The 24866-nt window shown below is 34.0% G+C and overlaps 1 protein-coding gene across 9 annotated transcripts in view; it reads left to right on the top strand.

Annotated features, from left to right (window-relative positions):
- Nucleotides 1–24866, top strand: part of GPATCH8 (G-patch domain containing 8) — a 100868-nt gene that overhangs the window by 53627 nt on the left and 22375 nt on the right. For 5 of the 9 annotated variants that reach the window (XM_073236229.1, XM_073236238.1, XM_073236233.1 and 2 more), the window contains 2 exons: nucleotides 5358–5425; nucleotides 6076–6162. In XM_073236229.1, coding sequence (XP_073092330.1) covers nucleotides 5358–5425; nucleotides 6076–6162 — 155 coding nt within the window. Of the gene's footprint in view, nucleotides 1–3303; nucleotides 3349–5357; nucleotides 5426–6075; nucleotides 6163–24866 lie in introns of all 9 variants that reach the window. The other 4 variants (XM_073236236.1, XM_073236234.1, XM_073236235.1 and 1 more) reach the window with 1 other exon arrangement.

Here is a 24866-nt window from a genome sequence, read left to right as displayed (position 1 = left end):
ATTTTTTAATTGGATCATTTGCTTTTTGTTTGTTGAGATGTGTGAACTCTTTATATATTTCGGATGTCAACACCTTATCGGATCTGTCATTTATGAATGTATTCACCCGTACTGTAGGATGTCTTTTTGTTCTACTGATGGTGTCCTTTGCTGTATAGAAGTTTTTAGTTTGATATAGTCCCACTTGTTCATTTTTGCTTTTGTTTGCCTTGCCCGGGGAGAGATGTTCATGAAGAAGTTGCTCATGTTTATATTCAAGAGAGTTTTGCCTATGTTTTCTTCTAAGAGTTTTATGGTTTCATGTTTTACATTCAGGTCTTTGATCCATTTCTAGTTTACTTTTGTATGAAGTTAGACATTAATTCGGTTTCATTCTCTTAGATGTACTATTTTTTATTTATAAGTGTTTCTTTAAGTTGTATGTGATCACTGTTTTAATAATGAAATTATATTTAAATACATTAACATAGCTTATTACAGAGTCATATTTTGAATAATTTTGCAAGTCAGTATAGACACCATCTTAATTTTGTGTTATTCTTGATTCAGGCATAGGTATTTGAGTTGCTTAAAATAAATAAGTAAACTTAAAGATGTTAGATCAGCATAGGGAATCTGGCAAATCCATATAAGGCTGAAGAAGATCAGGAACCTCTCACTCCTGCCAGTAGAATGTGCATCTTGATAGGACACTCGCCCAAAGCTCACCCCAAAGAGGTTCTAAAAAACCAAATGCAAGAATAGAAGATGTTTCTAGGAGTCATCTCCTCCATCTTCTTCACTCCACCCCCTCAAGCAGCAGGGACAGAACCTGAAGTGCACACCTCCAGTTATACCCCTCCTGCAGGTTGCTGCACAGGCTTGTCACTGCTCAGGCTCACTGCACACTCCACCTGGAGAGCACTGTATCACTGCATGGTAATTGCCTGCCCGCTGTTCTGACTTCCACACAAGACCCTTTGCTCCTGAAGGAAAAAGGGTTATGTCTCAGTATTGTTTCCCCAGATCTAGCATGGTGTCTGGCACACGGTTAAGTTCTTAATTTAAAAATTCAAAAAAAAAAAAGATGTTACATCAGGTTCTTGGCCTTTTATCGTTTAATAGCCTTTTGGAGGTAGATGTTGTGACTTTTTGATTTTAGACATCTTTAAAGACAATTTCAGACATTTTTAAGCTTTTGAACCATATATTCATTGGCTCTACAAATAAATGTTCTGCCCCCCATGCCGGAAGTTTAAATTGGTAAGAATATTTTGCTTAATTATAGATAATTCATATGGTGTAGGACTTAGTTTTGATCACTGCCATATGCCCAGTGCCTTCCATCAGTGTAGGAGCAACTCAGTATTTGTGACAAATACTTGTTGATGAATGGAATGAATCTCAGTGAGGGGAAAGTTAGCAGAAATAAATTGTGGTGTTCTTACATCTGTTTACTTAGGACTTCTTCACTTCATTTCTTCATTTCTAAGGTGAAGTCATAGGTTTTCTGTTTCTGAAGTGTGTGGCTGATAACCAAATTATGGTTGTCCTTTAATATTTTCTTCCTAATTGTTCTGTTCCTGTAGTTTGTCTCTTTAAAATAATGTTTCTCAAACAAAACTTACTTCTTTTCGGTCTAGTTCTTTGGGCCAACTTTGTAGATTGGTATATCCTAAACAGTTTTAAAATCAAAACTGACTCATGAGGGATTGTTCTCAGAAACAGGGTGACAATAGGCAATTAATGGATTATCGTATTTAACCTTATTCTCTTGTGATAACTCCTAATACCTTCACATCTTGGCTAGAGATGCACATATGAACATTTTAGTGCCTTTGTCACTATAGGAGTAAAACTATCTTTTAAAATATAGGAAAGTTGGTTAATGAAACATCAAGTTTTTTATTTTAAAATTTTTTATTGAGATGTAATTGACATACATTATGTTAGTTACAGGTGTACAACATGATTCAGTATTTGTGAATGTCAAGTTTTAATGTAGAACATATGAATATCAATTTTTTTCCATCATATGATTACATTGGTATTGGCACATTCTAGATTTTTTTTTCCTTTTTTCCTTCTCCAGTTGGCTAGATTACAGCCATATCAATAGGTATTCAGTTGAGACGGGCAATTTCTTTTAAGGAAGTTGCCTCATTTGGAGTGAAATAAACAATAAAATGTTCTTGACTTAAGGGAATTTAAGAAATATTTTCCCCCTTTAAAAGAAACCAAGAAATAGGGAATCTGAATTTAGTTAAATTTATTTTTAAAAAATAGAAAAAAAAAAGTTGAGTTTTCTAAAGAATATATTAGCAATCATTCTTGTTGCTACCTACTTTTGAAAATTCATCACTCTAACTTGTTATTCAGGTGTTCCACAGCGATGGTTTTTATGATAGCATTTATCATTGATGACAAATGAATAAATTGAGGGGATATTTTTTTTTAATTCTGCAGCCTCTTCCCTGTCTTTTCCCATTGGGGTTTTTACCTTAGTCTGGAGCCTTTTTGATAGTAGAAAGAAATTACTACTTGGCCCAGGCAGTAACGTCACCTTCTAATTGTATTTAAAGCCAGACTATTTATTTTCTTTGAATTACCTCTGAGTGGATTAATTCTAAATGTGATAGTCCTTTTGATGTCACTCTCTCTGGAGTTCCTCGTCTCCATCAACTTGGCCTTGTGTGCAGAAGGATGTTGGCGGACTTGGGAAGACTTTATTAAAAGGAAATGAGGTTCTAAGGAAAGCTGATTCAAGACTTTTATTCAGTCATAGCAGAGCTCAAATGCACATGTTTTCTAAGCACTGAGGATCTGAGGCTATTTTCCAGACCTTTTGCTTATTATGTATATGTATATATATATATATTTTTTAGCAAGGTCTTGGCTCCCTCTCATCTACCAAATACTCTTAGAGTTCTTTTGTGAATCAAATGACTTGATCACTTGATCTTGACTGTCTTTGATGTTATTTCATTAAGGAAAAGTCCCACTTTGGGCCCTGAATACTAGAATGAGTAGTTAAATGAGAGATGAAAGCTAAACTAGTTCTCTCACTTGAACACCTTCCCCCATCCCCTGCAGTATTAAAAAGGAGGTTGATCATGTTCTCAAGTAGTGGCACAAAAATCTCATACCCTGATCCAACCAGTATTAAAACAACTACCGTAGCACAGTGTCCTTCCTCTGTCCCCCGCTGAAATTGGGGGAGGGACAAAGCCCAGTTGATTCTTTATCCCATCCCATCTGCCTGCTAGGAGGCCTATTTCCTACCCTAATGGTTTCTGCCTAACAAATGGTGTTTCTTTTTTACAGCATTATGATCCTGGACTTGTTGTGGTGATGGTAAACTTAGCAGTGGTAATTTTTTATTTTCAGACTGAATTACTCCTTTTGTCATCAGTGCACCAATATGTTAGGCTTACTTTCTCTGTTGTAGCCTTCATCCTTCTGCTTGGTCTTTTTCATTTTCCTTTCCTTTCCTTATGCAACTTGTCTGATCCTTGTTCATGAAAGGGTGATGTTAAGAAGGGATATCTGTTAGAATTGACAGAAGAAAAAAATCAGTTAAAGCATTAAATTCTAATATTGTCAAAAACTTGATTTCCCCACAATGTAATGGGCACTAGCACTTGCTACTGCAATTTCTAAATAAATTAAAACAAACTTTGACTGCCTTAGAAGGCAAAAGTACTAATGCAGAGTTTATAAACAGGGGTTTACAGAGGTAATGAATTTGTACCAAAACTTTTTTTGATTCTCACAAACAAATTCCGACAGACCAAAAAGATACCAAAACAAAAAAAGTGAATTCCTTTGATATTTCTTTTCAATTATTTCATTGGACCATTTGTTTTTACCAGTAAATCCCTGATAGAGACGTTATGAAAGTGATATTGCATCTAGGAAGTCATTTTTATAACCTGTCTTTAATTTGGTCCTTTTGCTAAAGATTGCAGTCACTGCTTATTTATTATACCATTGGGCATAAGGTAGTAAATGCGTTTTTATATTAACTGGCAAGTGTTTGATAGTATCTAAAAGAAGACTGTGTTTCAGAAGTTTTTTCTCTTTTTTTCTGGCATGAGATGTTCTTTATTAAACATTTTTTTTCATTATGATAATTTTTCCTAATTATCTCCTTATTTATTGTTTAAAAACAATAATGGGATATATTGGTGATAAGTGGTGAAACTTTTGAATTTGGTTTTCATTACCTTTTAAAGACAAATGAATCCCACAAATATAGAGCAATTGGTACAAGTGGTTGCTGATCACTTTAAAAATAGTTTCTTCTTTTTTTCCAGGACCAAACCTGCTCATGATCATGGCTTTTTTTTTTAAGGGTTTTGATAATACCTCAGAGTAGCCTAATAAAACTCAACTTTTAGCCCAAAGGTATAATATATATGTGTGTATAACAAACAAACAAAAAACAATTGTTAACAGCCTGAGTAAAATGATAAGGGAAGTAAACATTGTGTTTTTTCACTAAAGGTGTACAACGGATAAGGTAAGTCCTCTTTTCAGTGGGCTTACATCACAATAAACAGCGCAAGTTGTGATGTAAAACAGCTGTGGTAGTAAAGTGCTTGTCTGCCCCATTTTGCTTTGTTTGGCTGGTTATGAGTGGATTAAATATACATTTTTTAAAAATCTCCAGCATAGATCAATTAGTTTAAAGTCAATTTTCTTCGCAACTAGTCCTTTTCACAGCTTACTGATTTCCACAGCCAGTGTTAAATCCACTCTGAGAAATGGGACCTCAGAGCACCAGTTTAAAAGTAAAACTGTTCTTTGTCCCTAAAGGCAACTAACTGTTGCTTTTTAAAAAAAATTTTCACAGCCCCATTTAATTGTAAAGCATCTCTTGAAAGCAAAAAAATACTAAACATGCTGAGTTGCAATTATAGTTTTCTTGTATCATGCTTGAAACTGTGTTTTTTCGATTATTTAAGCATATCAGTTGAGATATTTTTTACCAGTTTTGAAAGTGTGTGTGGGAAGATATCAGTGGATAGTAAGAGTGAAGTGATTCTTGATGGAAGGTTTTGGGGAGTCTTTTTTAAAAAGGAATTTATAAAGGTTTTTATTTTAAACCTCCTGGTGCCATTGCTTAGAGGTGCTTTGCTTTACTTAATTTTGCCACAGTAATCTGGAATTACTTGGAAGGTCAGCCAAGGTTAGTTGGGTTTAAACTGGGAGAGGTAGATTTGGTTGTAAGCTGTGAGAATGGCTTGTGTTTGGTTCACTGTAGCTTTCTGGTCTCTGCACTCCAAGCCAAGATCTCTAACCACCCAAACCCAATGTGTAAAGTGAGCCGTTGGCCTAGTTTTGCATCTTACCTTGATTATGTGTTCCTGTTACAGGGAGAACAGATCCCATTCCAATTGTTGTCAAGTACGATGTCATGGGCATGGGTCGCATGGAAATGGAGGTAAATTGATCTCAGTAGCTCACTTGTTTTATGGTGTATTTAAAAGTGACATTAATTCCAAATGCAGATGCCAGTGCAGGAATATATTAATTAGATAGAATGTAATGTTAATATTTGTCTTTGGAAATTTAAAAATATATTTTACATTCTCATTTGGTGCTCCCTTTGAAGCAAGTAGATGGCAAATAATGCCCCTGTTAACAGGGGCATAAAGAAATTGAGTCGTTTCCCCAGGGTTATGCTACAAGGCAAGATCAAACTGAAACCTAGACTCTGACTCTCATTTAAATAGGCAGTGTAGCTCATGTCTTAAAATATTTGCTGTGGTAGAAGCTGTGTATAGCTGTAATCTGTGATACCTTCTTCTCATTGCCTAAAATAATATTCTTCATTTACTCCTAATTCTTTGGCCTTGAATAGAGTTAAAGTCTGTTATCATCACATGTGCCTCTTGGGAACCACCAGCATGAAAGAACTAATGAGCTATTTTGCATGTTATTTTCTCTGTGGGGTGATGATAAAGCAAGAGGTAGCTGAGCAAATACAAAGTTTATTATTTTCATACAATGCTATAGTTGTACAGATGACTTTTTAATAGCTAACTGGGAGCACTGTAGGAATTAAGGCTAATTAAATTTATTTTTGTTAAGCTTGATTATGCCGAAGATGCTACCGAACGGCGCCGTGTCCTAGAAGTGGAAAAAGAAGACACGGAAGAATTGAGACAGAAGTACAAGGTACTTAAATAAAGCCATTCTTGATGATGGCATTTGTTTAACATTTGCTGATGATTAGCAGTAGGTCTCAGATTTCTGTTTCTTTCTTGTTTATTGCCTTTGTAAAAATTACAGAGATAATAACCACTTGGTAAGTCTGCAGGGAAGATGGCCAGTGCCTGGTATACAGGTAGTAGTAACAGTAAAGATTGTTATTTAAGAGTCCTTTGAGAGCTTGATACCTGTTGGTAAGCCTTTTCTTTTTTAGTGGGTGAGATATTATAAGAATAACAAATTGAGAACTAAAGTGTTTTCCTTTTGTAAGGGACTAGTTGTATAAAACTGTAGCTTAGAACATGTTTAAATTAACATTCAAAAAGACTGACCAGGGAACATGCCTTTTAAGATACTGTAATATGGCCAGTCTTTACATAAAATAGGTAAATTTGAAGATAAAAAACAGGTTTACTTAGGATTGTTATACAGAAACTGATTTTGGTCATGAAACTTAAGGTACGAAGAGAGAAAAAAGATTTATTTTTAAAAGATGTTGTACCGTAAAAAACATAGGGAGCAAAAACTGACAGAACTACAGGGAAAAATGTTATATCCTCCACAGTGGTGTGAGATGTGATTATTCCTCTCAGGAATTGACAGAAGTAGAAAAAAAGTCGACAGGATATCGGGAAGATTTGAATGACACAATTAACAATTTTCACCTAGTAGTTATATATATAGAACTGTGTACCCAATCACTCTGTAAATAATAAATTTCAAACATATATAGGACATTTATTTAAACAAATTTTTTTTACCATATCCTGTATCATAAAGTATCAGCAAATTCAAAGAACTGAAATCAAGTTACTAAGCTTCAAAACAACCAATTAAAAAAAGGAAAGGTAATAAGGAAAAACCCTGGTTTGGAAATTAAGAAGCACATTTTTATATAACCTATCAATAAAAGAAGACATCACAGTGGTAATTGGAAAATATTTTGGACCGAAAGACAAAGATACTAAAATCAAAACTGGTTGGGTAACCTAAAGCAATATGATGTCCTTAAATACTTCCATAGATGAAAGAGGGGTAGGAAATAAATGAAGTACACATTTTTCTTAGAAAGGTAGAAAAAGAACAGCAAAGTAAACCCAAAGAATGTAAAATGAAAGAAATAATAAAGAGCGTAAATGAATGAAACAGAAAACATACAACAAAGCCAAAAGTTAGTTCTCTGATGGACTTGTGATTCTAAGGAAGAAAAGAGCACAGAAAACCAAAACCAACAATGAAAAAAAAAATACCATGACAGATGCAGCAGGCACCAAGAGATAAAAATACTTTGAATAGCTTTATGCCACTGAACGCATAAATTAGATTTAAATGGACAAATTCCTAAAACATAACTTGCTAAAATAGACTCAGAAAGAAATAGAAACTTCAGTAATTGTGTAACTAATGAATTGCATCTGTATAAAAAATATTTCTATAAAGCCCAAATACACAAGTGAGTTCTGTCAAAATTAATAAAAGAAATAACTTCAGGCCTAACCAACAATTTACAGCCTTCCAGGTTATTGAAAATGAAAACTCCTAGCTTATTTAATCAGAGACTAGTACCACCTCAGTGCTAAATCCTAAGGACAGTATGAGAAGGATATTTATATGACATTCTGATTTATAACACAGGTGCAAGTCTTAAAACTACTAGCAGGCACCTGAACCAATTTAGGCTGTATCATGACCAAGTTATCCCAGAAATGTAAGATGGATATAATGTTTGAAATCAGTTTATATAATCAACCATATCAAGAGATTAAAGGAAAAAATTATATGATCAGCTCAACAGATGCAAAAATGAAAGCATTATATAAAATTCAACATTCATTCCTGATAAAGTCTTGTATAACTTGATAAAAAAAGGACTTTAACCAGATAGAATGCCTATGGAATTCCATATAGGAGACATTATTCTTAATATTGAAGCATTGAAAGCTCTCCTTTTGAGGTGGGGAGACATAACAAGAATGCCTGCTGTCATTGTTTCTATTAAATATTGTGCTGGAGGGCCTGTGCAGCACAGGAAGGTAGACAGGCAGAAACACAAATATAATAAATGAGACGAGAGGAAGAAACGAAACTATTTTTGTTTGCAGGTATGATTATGTACATAGATACCCAAAAGAATTTATAGATAAATTATGTTGATTAATAGCAGAGTTTAGCAGGATGCTAGATACAAAATCATAACTTTAAATTTGTATATCCATTTATCAACAACAAAGAGTTAGAAAATGGAGATTACAAAAATGTCACCATTTGTAATAGCAAAATATGAAGCACCTAGGAATAGGTCTAATGAGATATGGAGGACTTACAACAAAAATATTAAAACATACTGAGAGTCAAAAGAACAGTGAATAAAAAGAGATTTTTTAAAAAATGATCTGTTCATGAATTTGAAGACTCAATATTATAAAGATGCCTGCTTTCCCCAAAATTTCCTATACGCTGGAGTCAAATCAAAATCCCAACAGGATTTTGTGGTTTGACAAGCTGATTCCAAAATACATGTGGAAATGTAAAGGGCCAAGAATATAGTCAAAGCAGTCTTAGAGTATAAAATAGAAAGACTTGCTTACCAGCTATCAAAACTTATTATAAAGCTCTGCTAATTAAGACAAATGTGATACTGGCTTAAGGGTACACCAGTGGAACAGAAAAGAGCCCAGACACAGACCTAAAGGTATTTATTTAGCCACTTGATACTGTATTGTAGATAAGTGGGAGAAAGAGCGAACTTTTCAGTAAAAGGTTCTGAGACAATTGGTTTTCCATATGGGAAATAACAGATGTGGACCCCCTACCTCATACCATACAATAATCGTTGCAGATGGAGTAAAGATTTAAATGTAAAAAAAAAAGCATAAAGCTTTTGAAAGATAGTATAGAGGATTCTGTGTTATAGCTGTATCTTACTTACAATTTACTTATTTTTCACTTCAGTGATATTTTCCCCAGTATTTTATTATGAAAATTGTTGAACATACAGAAAACTGGGCAGAACTGTACTGTGAATTACCCATATAGACCTACCACTTATATTCTACAATTAACACTTATAAATACTATTTTATTACATATCAGTGGCTTTTTAAAGACAGCTTTATTGAGAATCAGTAATTTTTCTTAACTTAAAATATATTTTCCAGTTTTCCTTTTTTTTTGGTTTTTGATTTTTAATATGCCCAGCTTTTACCTTTTGGTTACTGTTTTTACCTTTTTTCTTTTTAAACATAGCAAGTGTTCTTATTTTATAATTTCTTTCAAATCTGTTATCTGTAGTACTTAATATGTGTTTTTATAGTTTGTTGCTTCTCCTGACTTTTTCACAGTGGTTGTCTCCTGTGTGGTTTGCAGTTGTGACTGTCATCTCATCTGTGGAAGTTTCTTGCATTCTTGATTTTAGAGGGAGTCCATTAACAGGGCACTTCCTTATGTACCTTTCTTTGCTAGAGCCTCAAGTGTTTAATTGCAGACCTGAGAACTTCATAGGGACTGGTTTTAAAATGTTAATACCTAAGTATGATTTCCTGCTGTGAGTACAAAGTGTAAATTCTTTAGGTCCACCAATGACTCTGATCTGAAATTCCAACCTCTTATATATGACCCTTTCATTTATACCCTGGTAGATGTGAATTTCTTGATGATTTCTACTTTCGAGGGTCAGCAGATGATGGTATAGTGAAGTTTTTCTAGTCCTTGTTTCAAAGATGGAGACACATATCTTTGAGGTTTTCACAGGGAGAACTTAGCCTTCTACATCAAGATTCCAAGGCCTCCTTTTCAGGCACCTAGGGACTGCCCTATCTTGTTGAGCACAGCTATATATTAAAATTCTTGTGCGTTTTATCTGGAATTACAATGTGAAATCTTCCTATTCCTTCCCTTCCTTTTTTCCTTCACAAGTCTCTTCTCCCTACTCCTTTTTAAATGTATTCTTCAAACCATTTATACTGACCTTAGCATTTTTCACTTGGACCACTTTATTCAAGGCCACAAAATACCTCTATTTGCTAAACTCAGTAGACTTTTTTTTTTAATTTTGGTATCATTAATCTACAATTACATGAAGAACATTATGTTTACTAGGCTCCCCCCTTCACCAAGTCCCCCCCGCATACCCCTTCACAGTCACTGTCCATCAGCGTAGTAAGATGCTGTAAAATCACTACTTGTCTTCTCTGTGTTGCACAGCCCTCCCCGTGCCCCCGCACACTATACATGCTACTGGTAATGCCCCGTCTCTTTTTCCCCACCCTTGTCCCTCCCTCCCTCCCCACCCATCCTCCCAAGTCCCTTTCTCTTTGGTAACTATTAGTCCATTCTTGTAAACCCAGTCGACTTTTAAAAATTCTTATTTTATTCCACATTCTGTTCTTGGCAGCATTCAATACAAATGACTTTAAGACATTTTCTTTTTTCTTGCTTTTGAAGATTTTATACTTTTCCTAGATTTCCTCCTTTCTATCTTTCTTGCTGCTCCTGTATAGATCCCTTTGTTTCCTTCTCTTCTGTCTGAACTTTACATATTGAAGTTCTTCCGGTTCAGAGCTGGACCCTCTTTCTGTAAGCACGGTCCTTAGGCACTGTAGGTGCCACTGTGTTTCATCACCTTGCACATGATTGATTTTTATCCTTTAGGTCTTAGCTTGAATATTACTCATTAGAAATTGTCCCTAACTACCCAGTTTACATAAATCCTTTACTCTTATTCTGTTACAATACCCTATTATAATTTATAATTTATTTGTTACTTGTCTATTGTCTGACTATTGTACTAGGCAGAAAGGGCCTTGAGGAGAGGGACTATCTGTCTGCCAATATATATATGCCTTATCCTGCATAGTGCCTGGCACATAAGTATTCAGTAAATAATACAAGGTGAATAAAAGTATGAGTGAATAAATTATTTGAAATAATGGGAAAAGTCAGATTTATTTGGTATATTGTCAGAAATATAAATATTTTAAAGAATACATTTTTTTGTTTCCCAAGCAAAAGTTACACTGTCAGGTAAAAAACATATTAATGAAATAGCTTAGTAATTCACAGCCTCACAAGATTACACATTAGATTTTGAAACCCTTTCTCCCCTCTACCCCACTGAGAAATTCTTTACCATTTGAACTGTTTGTGGTAGGTAGAACAAGGATTGTTTATCCCCATTTTACTGATGAGGTTGTTTTACTCAGAAATATTGTCAACTCTGAACTGTTACTGTTTATGAAGCCCTTTCCCCTTCCTGCTATAACACATTTATTTCACTGTATTTGTTCTTCACCTTTGCAGGACCTTGGAAATTTGGCTTTAATAACTTAGCCCCTCCTTAATTTTTATTTTTGGAGCACCACAGATTGATTTTTACCTTCTCTCGGTATTTTGATCCCAAGTTCTTTTCTTCCTAACCCTTTTGGCATAGCTACTCATCAAAAGCCTCTTCCCAGTCAGTACATGTGCTTCTTTTTTTCAATTCTACTTCTTTACTGTGGTGCAGTGTGGGACTGGTGCCTCTTAGTCCCCTCAGCTGTCATTCTCAAACTTGATTCTCAGGCCCTGATCTTCCTTCAGCTACCCTTCTCCTTCCTGCACCTTCCCTTAACTTGATGTAGAAAGATTAATAAAGAAAATTTGGACCTTCAAGTGGAGAGCCTTCCATCTGCTTATATCTTCCTATCCTTAGATATTTCTTCCCTGTTCCACCATCTGTTGAGTAATGATTCCTACCTACATGTGAATTCTGGATCCGAGCCCTCCTTCTTTTATCAATATTTTATACCTTTTCCCCATAGTGGCAGCCTCACTGTTCACTCATTTTTTTCCAGTTGTGAGTAAACATGTTCACTCATTTGTGGGGGAAAAGAACCACTAAAACTAAAAAAACTCACGCTATTGACTTTCTCTGTAGCTACCATTTTCTCTTTTTACTTGTCTTTAGAATCACAATTCTTAGAGTAATCTTTACACTCATTGCCTCCTTTTCATCATCTTCCATTCTTTTACTTTTTAATTTTAATTTTTATAAAAGTTGTACATAGTTTTAAGCCAAATAGCTCTACCAGCCTTTTAACAGAAAAAAACAAAAATGAAAATTGCAGTTCCATTTTGACATCCTCAGTATTTTATTAAATATTGCTAACATTGTTAAAATATGTGTAGGATATAAAGAATAACTACAGATACTTGTGTGTCTTCTCGGTTTAAGAAAAAGAACATTATCAATAACTTTATGATACCATCCCATATTTCCTCCTTCAGAGGTAAGCACTATCCTAAATTTTGTGTTTCTCATTCCCTTGCATTTTTTTTCAGTTGATTTTTTTCTTGTTGAAATAAAGTTCACCATTTTTACTATTTTATATAGTATTTTAAGTTTTTATATAGTTTAATGACATAGCATAGTCACAATGTTGTACAATGATCACCATTAATTCCAAAACATTTATATCACCCCAGAAAGAAACTGTACCCTTTAGCCGTCATTCCTTTTTCTCTCCTACCTCTCCTGGCATCCACTTTCTGACTCTGTAGGTTTGCCTATTTTGGAAATTAATACATTTCACGTACATTGAATCATTCAATATGTGACTTTTGTACCCTGACTTCTTTTATATAGCATAATGTTTTCAAGATTCATCCATCTTAATAACATGTATCAGTACTTCAATTAATGGTTGAATAGTATCACATTCAGTTAACATACTGAAATTTGTTTCATCATTCAGGCTGTTTCCACTTTTTCTCTGTTGTAAATAATGCTGCTGTGAACATCTTGATAAAAGTTTTAGTGTGAATACATTTTTCAGTTTTCCTGGGTATATACCTAGGAATGGAATTGCTAGTGATATGGTAACTCTGTATTTAACTTTCTGAGGATGTAGCAGACTCTCATCCAAAGCAGCTGCACCATTTTATGTTCTTCCCAGCAAAGTATGAGATTTTGATTTCCCTACATCCTCACTAACACTAGTTGTTTTCTTTCTTTTTTGTAGCCATCTTAGTAGGTGTGAAGTGTTATCTTATTGTGGTTTTCATTTGCATTTTCCTAATGGCTAATGAATAACGTTGAGCATCTTCTCATGTGCTTGTGGCCATTTGAATATGTTCTTTGGAGAAATGTCTATTTAGATCTTTTACCCATTTTTAAACTGGGCTGTCCTTTTATTGTTGAGTTATGAAAATTCTATATAAATTCTGGATATGAGACCCTTGTCAGATACATGATTTACAAAATTTTCTCCCATTTTCTCTTTGCTTCTCTTTGTTGCTTGTGTTTTTGATGTCATATTTACGAACCTGTTGCCTAATCCAAGGCCATGAAAATTTACAGCCATGTTTCCTTCTAAGAGTTTAATAGTTTTCAGCCCTTATATTTAGGTCTTTGATCTGTTTTGAATTAGTTTTTGTGTGTCATGTTTGGTCGGGGTCCAAATTTTTCTTTTGTATGTGGCTGCCCTGTCGACCCAGCACTGTTTGTTAAAAACACTGTTCTTTCCCCATTGAATGGTCTTGGCACCTCACTGCAAATCATTTGACTGTAGATGTATGGGTTTCTTTTCTCAGTTGTATTCCATTGATCTATATGTCTGTCCTTGTACCAGTATCACACATTGTCTTGATCACTGTTGTTTTGTAGTAAGCTTTGCAATTGGGAAGTGTGAACCCCCCAGCTTTACTATTTTTCAAGATTGTTTTGGCTATTCTTGGTTCCCACCAAGAATTCCAATTCTATAGGAATTTTAGAATGAGCTTGTCAGATTCTACAAGGAAGTCAGCTGGGGTTCTGTAAGGATTATGTTGAGTCTGTAGATCAATTTGGGGAGTATTGACATCTTCACAGTGTTAAATCTTTTGATCTGTGAAAGTAAGATATTTTTCTGTTTATTTAGATCTTGTTTAATTTCTTTTGATAATGTTTTGGTTTTGTGCTTTTGTTAAATTTAATCCTAAATTGTTGGTCTTTATGCTATTGTGATTTTTGCATATTGATCTTGTATCCTACAACTTTGCTAGTCTCATTAGCTCAAATAGTATTTTTTGTTTATGTTTTTTTTTCTGGTGAGTTCAATAAGGTTTATTACATATATCATCTGCAAATAAAGATAGTTTTACTTCTTTCTTTCCCGTCTAGATTTGTGTGTGTGTGTGTGTGTGTGTGTGTGTGTCTGTCTGTCTGTCTGTCTGTCTAGTTGCCCTTTCGACAACTTCCAGTGTAATGTTGAGTAGAAATGGCAAGAGCCAACAACTCTGTTCTAATCTTAATGTGGCAGGCTTTGAATCTTTAACCTTTGTATATGATGATACTTGGAGTTGTTTTATAGTTGCCCTTACCAAGTTGAGGAATGACCCTTATGTGTGTAGGTTGTTGAGTGTTTTTATCATAAAAGGGTGTTGGATTTTTTCAAATGCTTTTTTTGCATCAACCGAAAAAAATCTTGGGATTCTCCACCTCCACCCCCCCTTAATATAGTATACTACATTAAGATTCACTTTTATATGTTGAGCCAACTTTGCATCCCTAGGATAAATCCTACTTGGTCATAGGTTGGTGTATAATCCTTTTAATAAACTGCTGGAAGTATAACTCTTTTAAAAAATGGGCAGAGGATATGAACAGACAAGTCTCCAAAGAAGAAATTTAGATGGCCAACAGGCACATGAAAAGATGCTCCACCTCTCTAATTATCAGGGAAATGCAAATTAAAATCACAATAAGATATCACTTCACACCGGTTAGGATGGCCAACAGCAAAAAGTCTAGGAACAACAAGTGCTGGTGAGGATGAGGAGAAAGGGGAACCCTCCTATGCTACTGGTGGGCATGTAAGCTAGTTCAACCACTGGGGAAAGCAATATGGAGGTTCCTCAAAAAACTAAAAATAGAAATACCATTTGACCCAGGAATCCCACTCCTTGCAATTTACCCAAAGAAAACAAGTTCTCAGATTCAAAAAGACATACACAACCCCTATGTTGATCGCAGCACTATTTACAATAGCTAAGACATGGAAGCAACCTAAGAGTCCCATCAGTAGATGAATGGATAAAGAAGATGTGGTACATATACGCAATGGAATATTATTCAGCCATGAGAAGAAAACAGATCCTACCATTTGCAACAACATGAATGGAGCTAGAGGATATTATGCTCAGTGAAATAAGCCAGGCAAAGAAAGACAAGTACCAAATGATTTCCTTCATTTGTGGAGTGTAACAACGAAGCAAAACTAAAGGAATAAAATACGAGAAGACTCAGACTCCAAGAAGGGGCTAGGGTTACCAAAGGGGAGAGGTGAGAGAGGGTGGGTGGGGAGGGAGGGAGAAAGGGATTGAGGGGTATTAATGATCAGTACACATGGTGTGTGGGGGGTTCATGGGGAAGACAGTATAGCACAGAGAAGACAAGTGGTGACTCTGGCATCTTACTACACTGATAGACAGTGACTTAAATGGGGTATGGGGGGGACTTGGTAATATGGGTGAATGTAGTAACCACAATGTTTTTCATGTGAAACCTTCATAAGAATGTATATCAATGATACCTTAATAAAACAAACAAACAAACAAACTATAGTGACAAGAGATTAAATTACTCTAGTTTTCTCGTAGGTCTTTGTACCATGGTAATAGTGGTTTTGTAGAAGATGAGATATTATTTTCCCTTGCTTTTTAAAATGGTTTTACAATGTGTTTTTTATCCCTAAACATGTATTGTTTGACTTTGTATGTTTTTGAAGATTATACATATGAAATATTATATATCCTGATATACATATAAAATTTTCTTTAGGGTTTGGCTTTTATTTGATTCTACTATTCTATTGCTTTATGTGTTTCCTGAGCAATACTTCAGCTATAGCATGTATATATTGGTACATAATGTTGTCATTCTTTTTTTTTTCTAGAAATTCTGCAGTTGGCAGATTTGTAGAAAGGTCCTTCTTAAGCTGTTATTCCTAGATTCATTATATGGTGTTCATATATGTTGCTTATGTTTATTACTATTTTTGAATTTATTATGGTTTCCTCTCTACTGTAATATAGTTTTTTTTTGGTAACTGTTCTGCGAGTACGTTTTTAAAAGATGTGTGCCCTATTTTCAGGCACACAACTTATTAATATATTATTAAGGTGTTCTTATCCTTGTTTGTTTTTATCTTTTGACCTCATTAAATGAAAGGTGATTTGAATCTGCTTTAGTGTATTCATGTGTTTTCCTTAAATCTCCTCTAATTTCTGCTTTATGATTGTTGCTGCTAGATTACGATAATTAAAAAATTTTAGATACTGTGAGTTGCCCTCATTGACATTATAAGGTGCTTTTTATCTTATTATTTAAAACTTTATAGTATAAATTTTACCTTGAGTGAAAATAAGACCCTGACTCCTGCTTTCATTTTATATATTGTCTAGTATAGTTTCATCCTTTTATGTTCATCTTTCTGAATCACTTTTATTTGGGATGTACTTCTTATAGTCATTATGGAGTTGGGTTTTGCTTTACATTACAGTATAAAATATTTTTAATGAATTAATTTTTACATTTTACTGACATGTTCAGTTTATTTTATACTTCACTGACTTTTTTAGTCAGTGACTCTGGTCTGTTTTCTGAGTGTGAGAGAAGAGAGATGGGTGTAGGTTGGGTTATATTTTTGTTGTAGGTATGTTTATAGCTTAGTAAAATTACCCTTTGTTCTCTATTTCTTTTAGACGGTATCCATTATTTTCATACTATAAATATGAAAAGCAGTGAAAGGTTAACTTGTTTCTTCTTTTACTCCCTCCCTTTCATTTCATCTACCACCTAATACTAGTAAGTAAACCCTACTGAGTATGTAGCATACAATTTTGAACAGTCTTATAATATGTACATTGCTTGATACTCAGTTCTAAATGATGTTCTTAACTTCTGTTTTGCAGATGGAGCAGTAGGCAAACTCTGATTGCCACTTGCTTATTTCTACCTACTCTTTTAGATTAGTTGTACCATTTGTGTTTTGTGAGGGCATATAATATATATGTACATTCTGATCTGGGAGCTCCTCTAGGGGTGACTACTAGCCCCACATTTTTTAATGAATCTATGTGTAAATACAGTTGACCCTTGAACAATGTGGGGGTTAAGGATGCCAACCCCCCAAGCAGTCGAAAAACCGTATGTAGCTTTTGACTCCTCCCAGATTAATTACTAATCTACTGTTGAATGGAAACCTTACCACTAACATAAACAATCAGTCACATATTTTGTATGTTATATATATACTATATTCTTACAGTAAATTGGAGAATATGTTATTAAGGAAAATATATTTATATCACTGTACAGTATTTATTGAAAAAGATTGGTGTATAAGTGGACCCACACAGTTCAGACTTATGTTGTTGTTCAAGAGTCAACTGTATATTCAAAGCAGCTTGTCATTCCTACTACTGAGTTTTTTCTCAATTTATATCCTACTAACCTCTTTAAAAAGTGTTGTACAAACAGTATTTCCTGAATTAATTTTATAGGTCAGAAAAATACATAAGTAATTATATTTTTTAATTTATATCTAATTCAGTATAATACATATTTTATATACTTAAAATAATTTTGAACCAATAAAAATTATCTAAGCAATTACAAATATAAACATAAGTATATGTATATATACAAACTTCCATATATATGTATGTATACTCTTTATATTTGAAAGATACTATAAAATCCTTGGTTAATACTTTCTTTCTGTTAGATGTCTTGTATCCAGTGACTCCTGGAATTGAATGTAATACTGAAGAAATCAAAGGTGGGGCTGATTTCCCCCTTGATTGTTTTGTCCAGCTGCTCAAAGGAGTCGTTTTTATCTTTAAGATTCAATAACTTTGCTACAATACAGTCTTGATTACTGTTTGGGGGCTGTTTTCACTGGCACACAATGTGACCCTTCATGTACAATGAAAACTGATGTATTTTGTTGGCCTTTTATATTTGAAGGGATCTTCCTTCACTGGCTATTTTTTGATGGCCTTTTCTTAGTTCTGCCGTGATTGGACAGAACTTTTTATCTTGTATGTATTTGAACTGCACGTAAATTTCACCAGTAAATTTCACCATCGTTCCAACCCACCTTCTTCCCTCTTCTCTTCCTAGAGTTCAGGAGCTCTTAATGAGTGCAAGAGTATGTAGGTATATCAGTGAGCCCTTTGTCTAGTGAAATATATTTTGCTGCTGTTTTCTGAAATCTGCCACCTTTGGCTTTTCTTCACTGCTCACTTGACCTTGTCTGGCTTCTGCTGCATTTCCCCACTTGAAGTTTCTATAAGTAGCTTAACTTCCGTTATGCATTTTTTTTCATTCTCCAGATCATATCATCATTTTGCTTTTGTGTGATATCCAAGAGGAAAAGTTGTTTTTCTTTGCTGTCACATTTACACCCCAAATCCTAGTATTGTTTAAATTTTCTGTTCAGTTGCTGATGTACAGAAATGAATTGATTTTTTTTTAAATGTATCTAGCAACCTTCTATTAGTACTATTAATAAAAGTTTAGTATCTGAAGAGTCTGTTCGGTCTTCTACATATTATCTGCAAATTACGACATTACAGTGTCATCCTTTCTAGTTCTTATAACTTTTCTTACTTTCTCCATCCCTCCCTTTACCACTCTTCTGTTTCTTTATTCTTTTCCACCATTTCTCTTTCTGTTCCTCCTCCTTCCCTTCTTCCTTACTCTGCTGGTTAGATACTCCAGTACAATGTTAAGTTACTGTGGTGATAGAGTACATTCTTTTTTTTTTTTTTGATACTGTTAATGTACAATTACTTGAACAACATTATGGTTACTAGACTCCCCCTATTACCAAGTCCCCCCCACATACCCCATCACAGTCACTGTCCATCAGCATAGTAAGATGCTATAGAATCATTACTTGTCTTCTCTGTATATACTGCCTTCCCCATGTCCCCAACCCCCTACATTACGTGTGTTAATCGTAATACCCCGTTTTCCCCCTTAGCCCTCGCTTCCCACCCATCCTCCCCAGTCCCTTTCCCTTTGGTAACTATTAGTCCATTCTTAGGTTCTGTGAGTCTGCTGCTGTTTTGTTCCTTCGGTTTTTGCTTTGTTGTTACAGATAGAGTACATTCTTAAAGAGAAAGCTTACAATGTGTGCTGTATAAGTTTTTTATGTATATCCTTTATCAGGTTAGCAAGTTCCTTACATTATAAGTTTAAGAGTTTGTTTATGGAAGATTAATCTTTAGCAAACTGCCTTTTTTGTATCAAGACATTGATACAATTTTTCTCTAGTTTTTATTATAAATTATGCTGATTTTGTAATGTTACATCAGCCTTGCATTCATGAATTAAGACTAGTTTGGACATTGATATGTTATCTGTTTTACATATTGCTAAATTTAGACTACTAATGTTTTGTTTAGGATCTGAATTTGTGTCCATGAGTAAGAATCCTGCTGCTTTCTATTCCTACCCTGTAATGTCTTGTCAGGTTTTAATAACAAGATTGCACTATCCTTATAAAATGACTTGGGGATTATTTCTTATCTTTCTTGACACTATAGTAATTTGGACACAGTTTGAAATTATTTCTTGTTGAATGCTTTAAAAAATTGTCTTGCCTCATTCTGGTGTTTTCTTCGTTGGACTTTTTTATTTGTTGCTTGCCCTCAGATACATGGAATTGAATTAATCAGAGAGCATGGTTTTTGAAATACTATCATCAATTTGTAAGTTTGCAAATTTATAAAATTGTGTATATTATCCTCTTGCCGTTTAAGTTAATCTTTATACTATCTCAGCTCTATTCTTATTTCTAAAAGTTTGGGCATCTTTTTTTCTCGATAAATTTTATCAAGTTGGTGGCTTTACTAACATTTCAAAGAACCAACTTATAATGTAATCAAGTGTGTCCTTTGATTATTTTCCTTTAATTTCTGTGTTTTTACCATACTCTATTTTCTTTTCACTAATTTCTGAAGTCATATGCATAGTGCACTAATTTTCAGCTTTTCACTTATGCTATTTCCTTTCCTTCACTGTTGTCATTTCAGCAACATCAGTTGAGCTGTCATTTTTATGTATCCATTTTATATTCTGGTTGATTATGATTTCTTCTTAGACTACTAAGTTATTTAGAAGTAGTTGTTAATTACCAAATTTAGCTTTTTTTTCTAACTTTTAGTGATTTCTAATTTATAGTATAGACAGAATAATATAAGTTTGAAGTGTGTTAATGTGATCAGTTTTCTTAAATGTTCGATGTGTACTTGAAAAGAGTATCTTCCAGTTGGGTGTAATTTTATGCATATTGCATTTGTTTGAATCAGCTATATCCTTAGCGAATTTAGTATCAATTACTGAAAGGAATATTAATCCCACTGATGGTGGATATTCTTCATTAATCTTTGTAGCATTGGCATTTTTGCTTACATATTTTGAATCTACATACAACTTTACAATTGTTAGTGGATCGAACCTATTACTGTAAAGTGATTTTTTTTTTGCCTTTAAAGTCCTTTTGTCTGATACTCAATTTTGACAGTTTTATTTTATTTTCTGATACATCTTCCCCATCCCTTTTCTCTAGTTATTCTGTGTGATTATATTTTAGAAAGCTCTTATAATCAACGTTTGATACATTATTTGTGGATGTTTTATCTACTCATTCCATTCTTTTTTTTCTCTAATCTCTTAATTGAAACATTTAATCTAAGTATAGTTAATGTGTGGTATATTTAAAATTTTTTAAATTGAAGTATAGTTGATATATAGTATTATATTGGTTTCAAGTATACAATACAGTGATTTGACAGTTACATTATTAAACGCTCATGATATATTGCATTCCTGGTATTTGGATTTAAGTCTGCCATCTTTTGTCTTCTCTTCTTGTCTTTTATTCCCCCTGCTTCGTTTCCTCTTTATTTCTTCATTCCTTTGTGTTAATTTTTCATTCTCTTTCTTCTCCTTTAAACTGAGAATAGTGTGCTCTTGTTTAGCAGGTCCCTAGAAATTGCAATATACATACTATATTTTACTTTGCTTTCCTCATGGACAACATAACATCTTTGGAATATTTTAACACCATTTTAACTCTCTTCTGTCTTGCTTTAATTGGTCATTTAAAGAACTGGTTCCTATTGTATCTTCCACATGTATCAATACCTTCCATATGTAATCAATAAAGAATAAATTGGATGGAATGAGCTGAATTTGGAGCATCTTAAGTTTGTGGTGCTTAATACACATTCAGTGGAGAGGACCACTAAACTACTCTAATCGAGTATGGGAGGAATTGGTCTCAACAGGAGATATATATAGGTTTAGGAGGTATCTAGCATATTGCTGATTTTAAAGTCATAGTAATGGAATAAATCACCCAGAAAGAAAGGAAAAATACAATATCAGAGATGAAGAGTCCTTTGAATGAGCTTATCAGCAGACTAGATAGAGCAGAAAATAAGAATCAGCAAATTTGAAGATAAGTCAATATAAATTATCTAATCTGAAATGAAAGAAAAGGTGAAAAAACAGAACAGAGTATCTAAGATATGTGTGATAATATCCGAGAGTTTAATGTAATGTTACTAAAGTCCCAATAGATGGAGAGAGAAGTGGGGTGGATTCCAGGAGATGATGGCTTAGTTTTCTGAATTAATTAAAGTTTAACTACCATGGTTTTATTTCTGTCTTTTTTTCCTTTTTAATGGGACATAAGATAATCAGTGACATTTTAAGAGTAAATTAAATACATGGCTTAAAGTAGTCTCTGGCACATAGTACCCTGAGGAAGAAGCAAATTCAAACTTCTCTAGATTAAGTTCAGCTTTAAAGAACTCACAGATAAAGCTCCTGAAATAGGAGATCATAGGCCTATCACAAGCCCAACCAAGAAACTAGACACTGTGGGCTGGAGTTAGTGGAGGGGGGGAAGAATATAATCAGACTCCTTAAGACTTAAGATACTGGAATTTTCAGCTCAGATACAGCACATAAGAGAAGCATATTTAATGTGTTTAAAGAAATAAAAGGGATTGAGATAATGGGCAAAGGGGACGAGACCATATAAAAATTAAATGAGAGGATTTAATAGCAGGTTACACAAAGTTGAATATTAAATTATAATGTATTTAAAGACATATCCAGAGTGCAGCAAAAAGTGGAGAGAGGGAGAGCAAAAAGAGAGAAATGGAAAATATGTGAGAGAGGTTAAGAGTTGGATGATAAAAAATGAGAAGCTTTAAATACATGTCTAGACGGAGCTCTACAAAGAAAGAAAAAGAGGGCAGAGACAGTGTTCAAAGAGAAGATTCCAGAATTGATAAAATGTACAACCTACATATTCAGTATACCTAACGAATTTCAAGCAAGATTTTTAAAAAATTCTACACAAAGGCAAATCCTGTTGAAACTGTACAGTACCTAAGAAAAATGCATAATGTGGGAAGAACTGTTGGAATAATAAGAAAGTCAGAATGTAATGTCAATTCTGTTAGAATCTAATGAAATCTTGAATTTGCCTACAGCAAACTACTACACCCATGAAAAATATCTTAAAAATAGATAAAAATTGATAATTTTCAGATAAAAAAATTAGTTCATCATCCAAAGACTCTTTCCTAGAAAGAAAATATTCAGAGAAAGTACTTTAGGAAGGAGTGATGCCCGTTGAAAGGCCTGAGGTGCAATAAGGAATTCCTTATAATCAGTATTCAGTTGGATTTTGTGTTTTTTCTAAAACCAGTCTTCTAATCTCTTTTTTCAAATCTATGTAAACATTATAAAAAACAGTATCTTACAGAATTAAGTAAAAAACAAAATATACTTATGCAGCCACCATTGCTAGAAGATGGATTCCACTTGGCACCTGCTTTTACACGCAGGTGCACCTGAAAGGAAGAAGTTAAAGATCACATGTCTGACCCCTCATTTAAGGGAGGTTGGGAAAGCCAGCAGTAGTAAGGAAGAACATCCCCAAGTTGTTTAACAGCCAAAGAATATGAAACTGCCCAGGATACTTAGTGAAAATTATTTTGAAGGATAGAATGGGCAAAAATAATATGCTATATATTTATTCTTTAGTTTTAATAAGTTGATCCAACGTAGTTCAATACTGGCATTCTATAAAATAGAGCAACTTTTTCTTGCTTACTGATGAGGTAGCTCATGTAAGAAATGGTAGATGATAGAGGTGCTTTGAAAGTGTATCCAGAAGATAAAAACAGTATAGAAGGAAGGCTTATGTAAGCCTTTTGAAATGTGACTTATCTTTAGATCTGTTAACTACAAGGAGCCTACTCATTTTGAGAGTAATGCATTTACCCTGCTGTAAAAGACTGTCAAATAATCATTTATCGATGGGTGGGAAGGGAGGGATAAGGGTGGGGGAAAAGAAAGGGGCCTTACAATTAGCATGTATAATGGGGGGGGTGCATAGGGAGGGATGTGCAACACAGAGAAGACAAGTAGTGAGTGGTTCTACAGCATCTTACTATGCTGATGGACAGTGACTGTAACGGGGTTTGTTGGGGGGACTTGGTGAAGGGGGGAGTCTAGTGAACATAATGTTCTTCATGTAATTGTAGATTAATGATAACAAAATGAATAAAAAGAAATAATCATTTATCATTCCTTTCCCCTCATTCTTTTGTGTTACCTTATAGCAAATGAATATACTCAACTCACTTTGAGATATCTTGTGATAACTATTTTTTAAGTGAAACTGCTGAGGTAAAATGGACCACCTCTTTGGGTCAGGCCCTCAGTTTTCAGCCCAGTCTTCATTAAGACTAACAAATAACCAGCATATCAGTGTTGTTTTTCAAAATTAGCAGTGCAGCTTATTTGAAAAATAGCTTCATAATATTTAAATCTATAACTCGCCAAAGATTCAAGTAATACTTTTTGCCTTAAAGTCTGAAAAGCTGAATATTAGTTACTCCAACTTTTTCTTGGTTAGTATTTGCCTGACATACCTTTTTCTGCCCAGTAGCTTTCAAATCTCTAAGTCTTCATGTCTTAGGAATATCTCTTGTAATCAGCTTGTAGTTGGATTTTTTTCTGACAGTTTTTAATACATTTACTTTTTTTAATTGCTTACAAATCAGCTTCTATTGTCTTTTTACTTCTATTTTCCTAATTTTTCTAATTGTCCTATCTTAGCTTTATAAAATCAAAGTTTACTTATTCTTTCCCTCTTTACTAGTTCTATTCTTCTAGTAATTACCCTTGGAATGTTATATAAATTATGCTTAATTTAACAAAACCTAAGGTTAACTCCATTACAGTCTGTAGGACTCTAGAACACTTTGAACTTTGAAAACCCTCTCCCATTATGTGTGGCTGTATCAGCTACCATTTTGCTTTTTATCCCTTTTCTGTCCTGCAAACTAGGTAGGTGGTGGTAGTGTTTTATTGTTATTTTTATTAATGTGTATATTTATTAATTTCTATGCTTACCATTTGCTTTTAGTATTTCTAAAGGAAAAAGGTGTAATTTTCCTTTTTCCCTAAAGTACATTCTTAAGGAACAGTGACTTTCAAGTCCATTGTAAGAACTATATTTAATATTGCAATCACAATATATGCAACTGAAATGAAAGTTCTACAGGACAGTATTTACCTATGTTATGTGAAGTACACTTTATAATTTTCTGTTCTT

Source organism: Manis javanica, chromosome 4 (genome assembly GCF_040802235.1).
Source record: "Manis javanica isolate MJ-LG chromosome 4, MJ_LKY, whole genome shotgun sequence".
Classification (NCBI taxonomy): Eukaryota; Metazoa; Chordata; class Mammalia; order Pholidota; family Manidae; genus Manis; species Manis javanica.
Note: the sequence above shows the minus strand (reverse complement) of the source record. Positions and strands in the feature narration are given on the sequence as shown.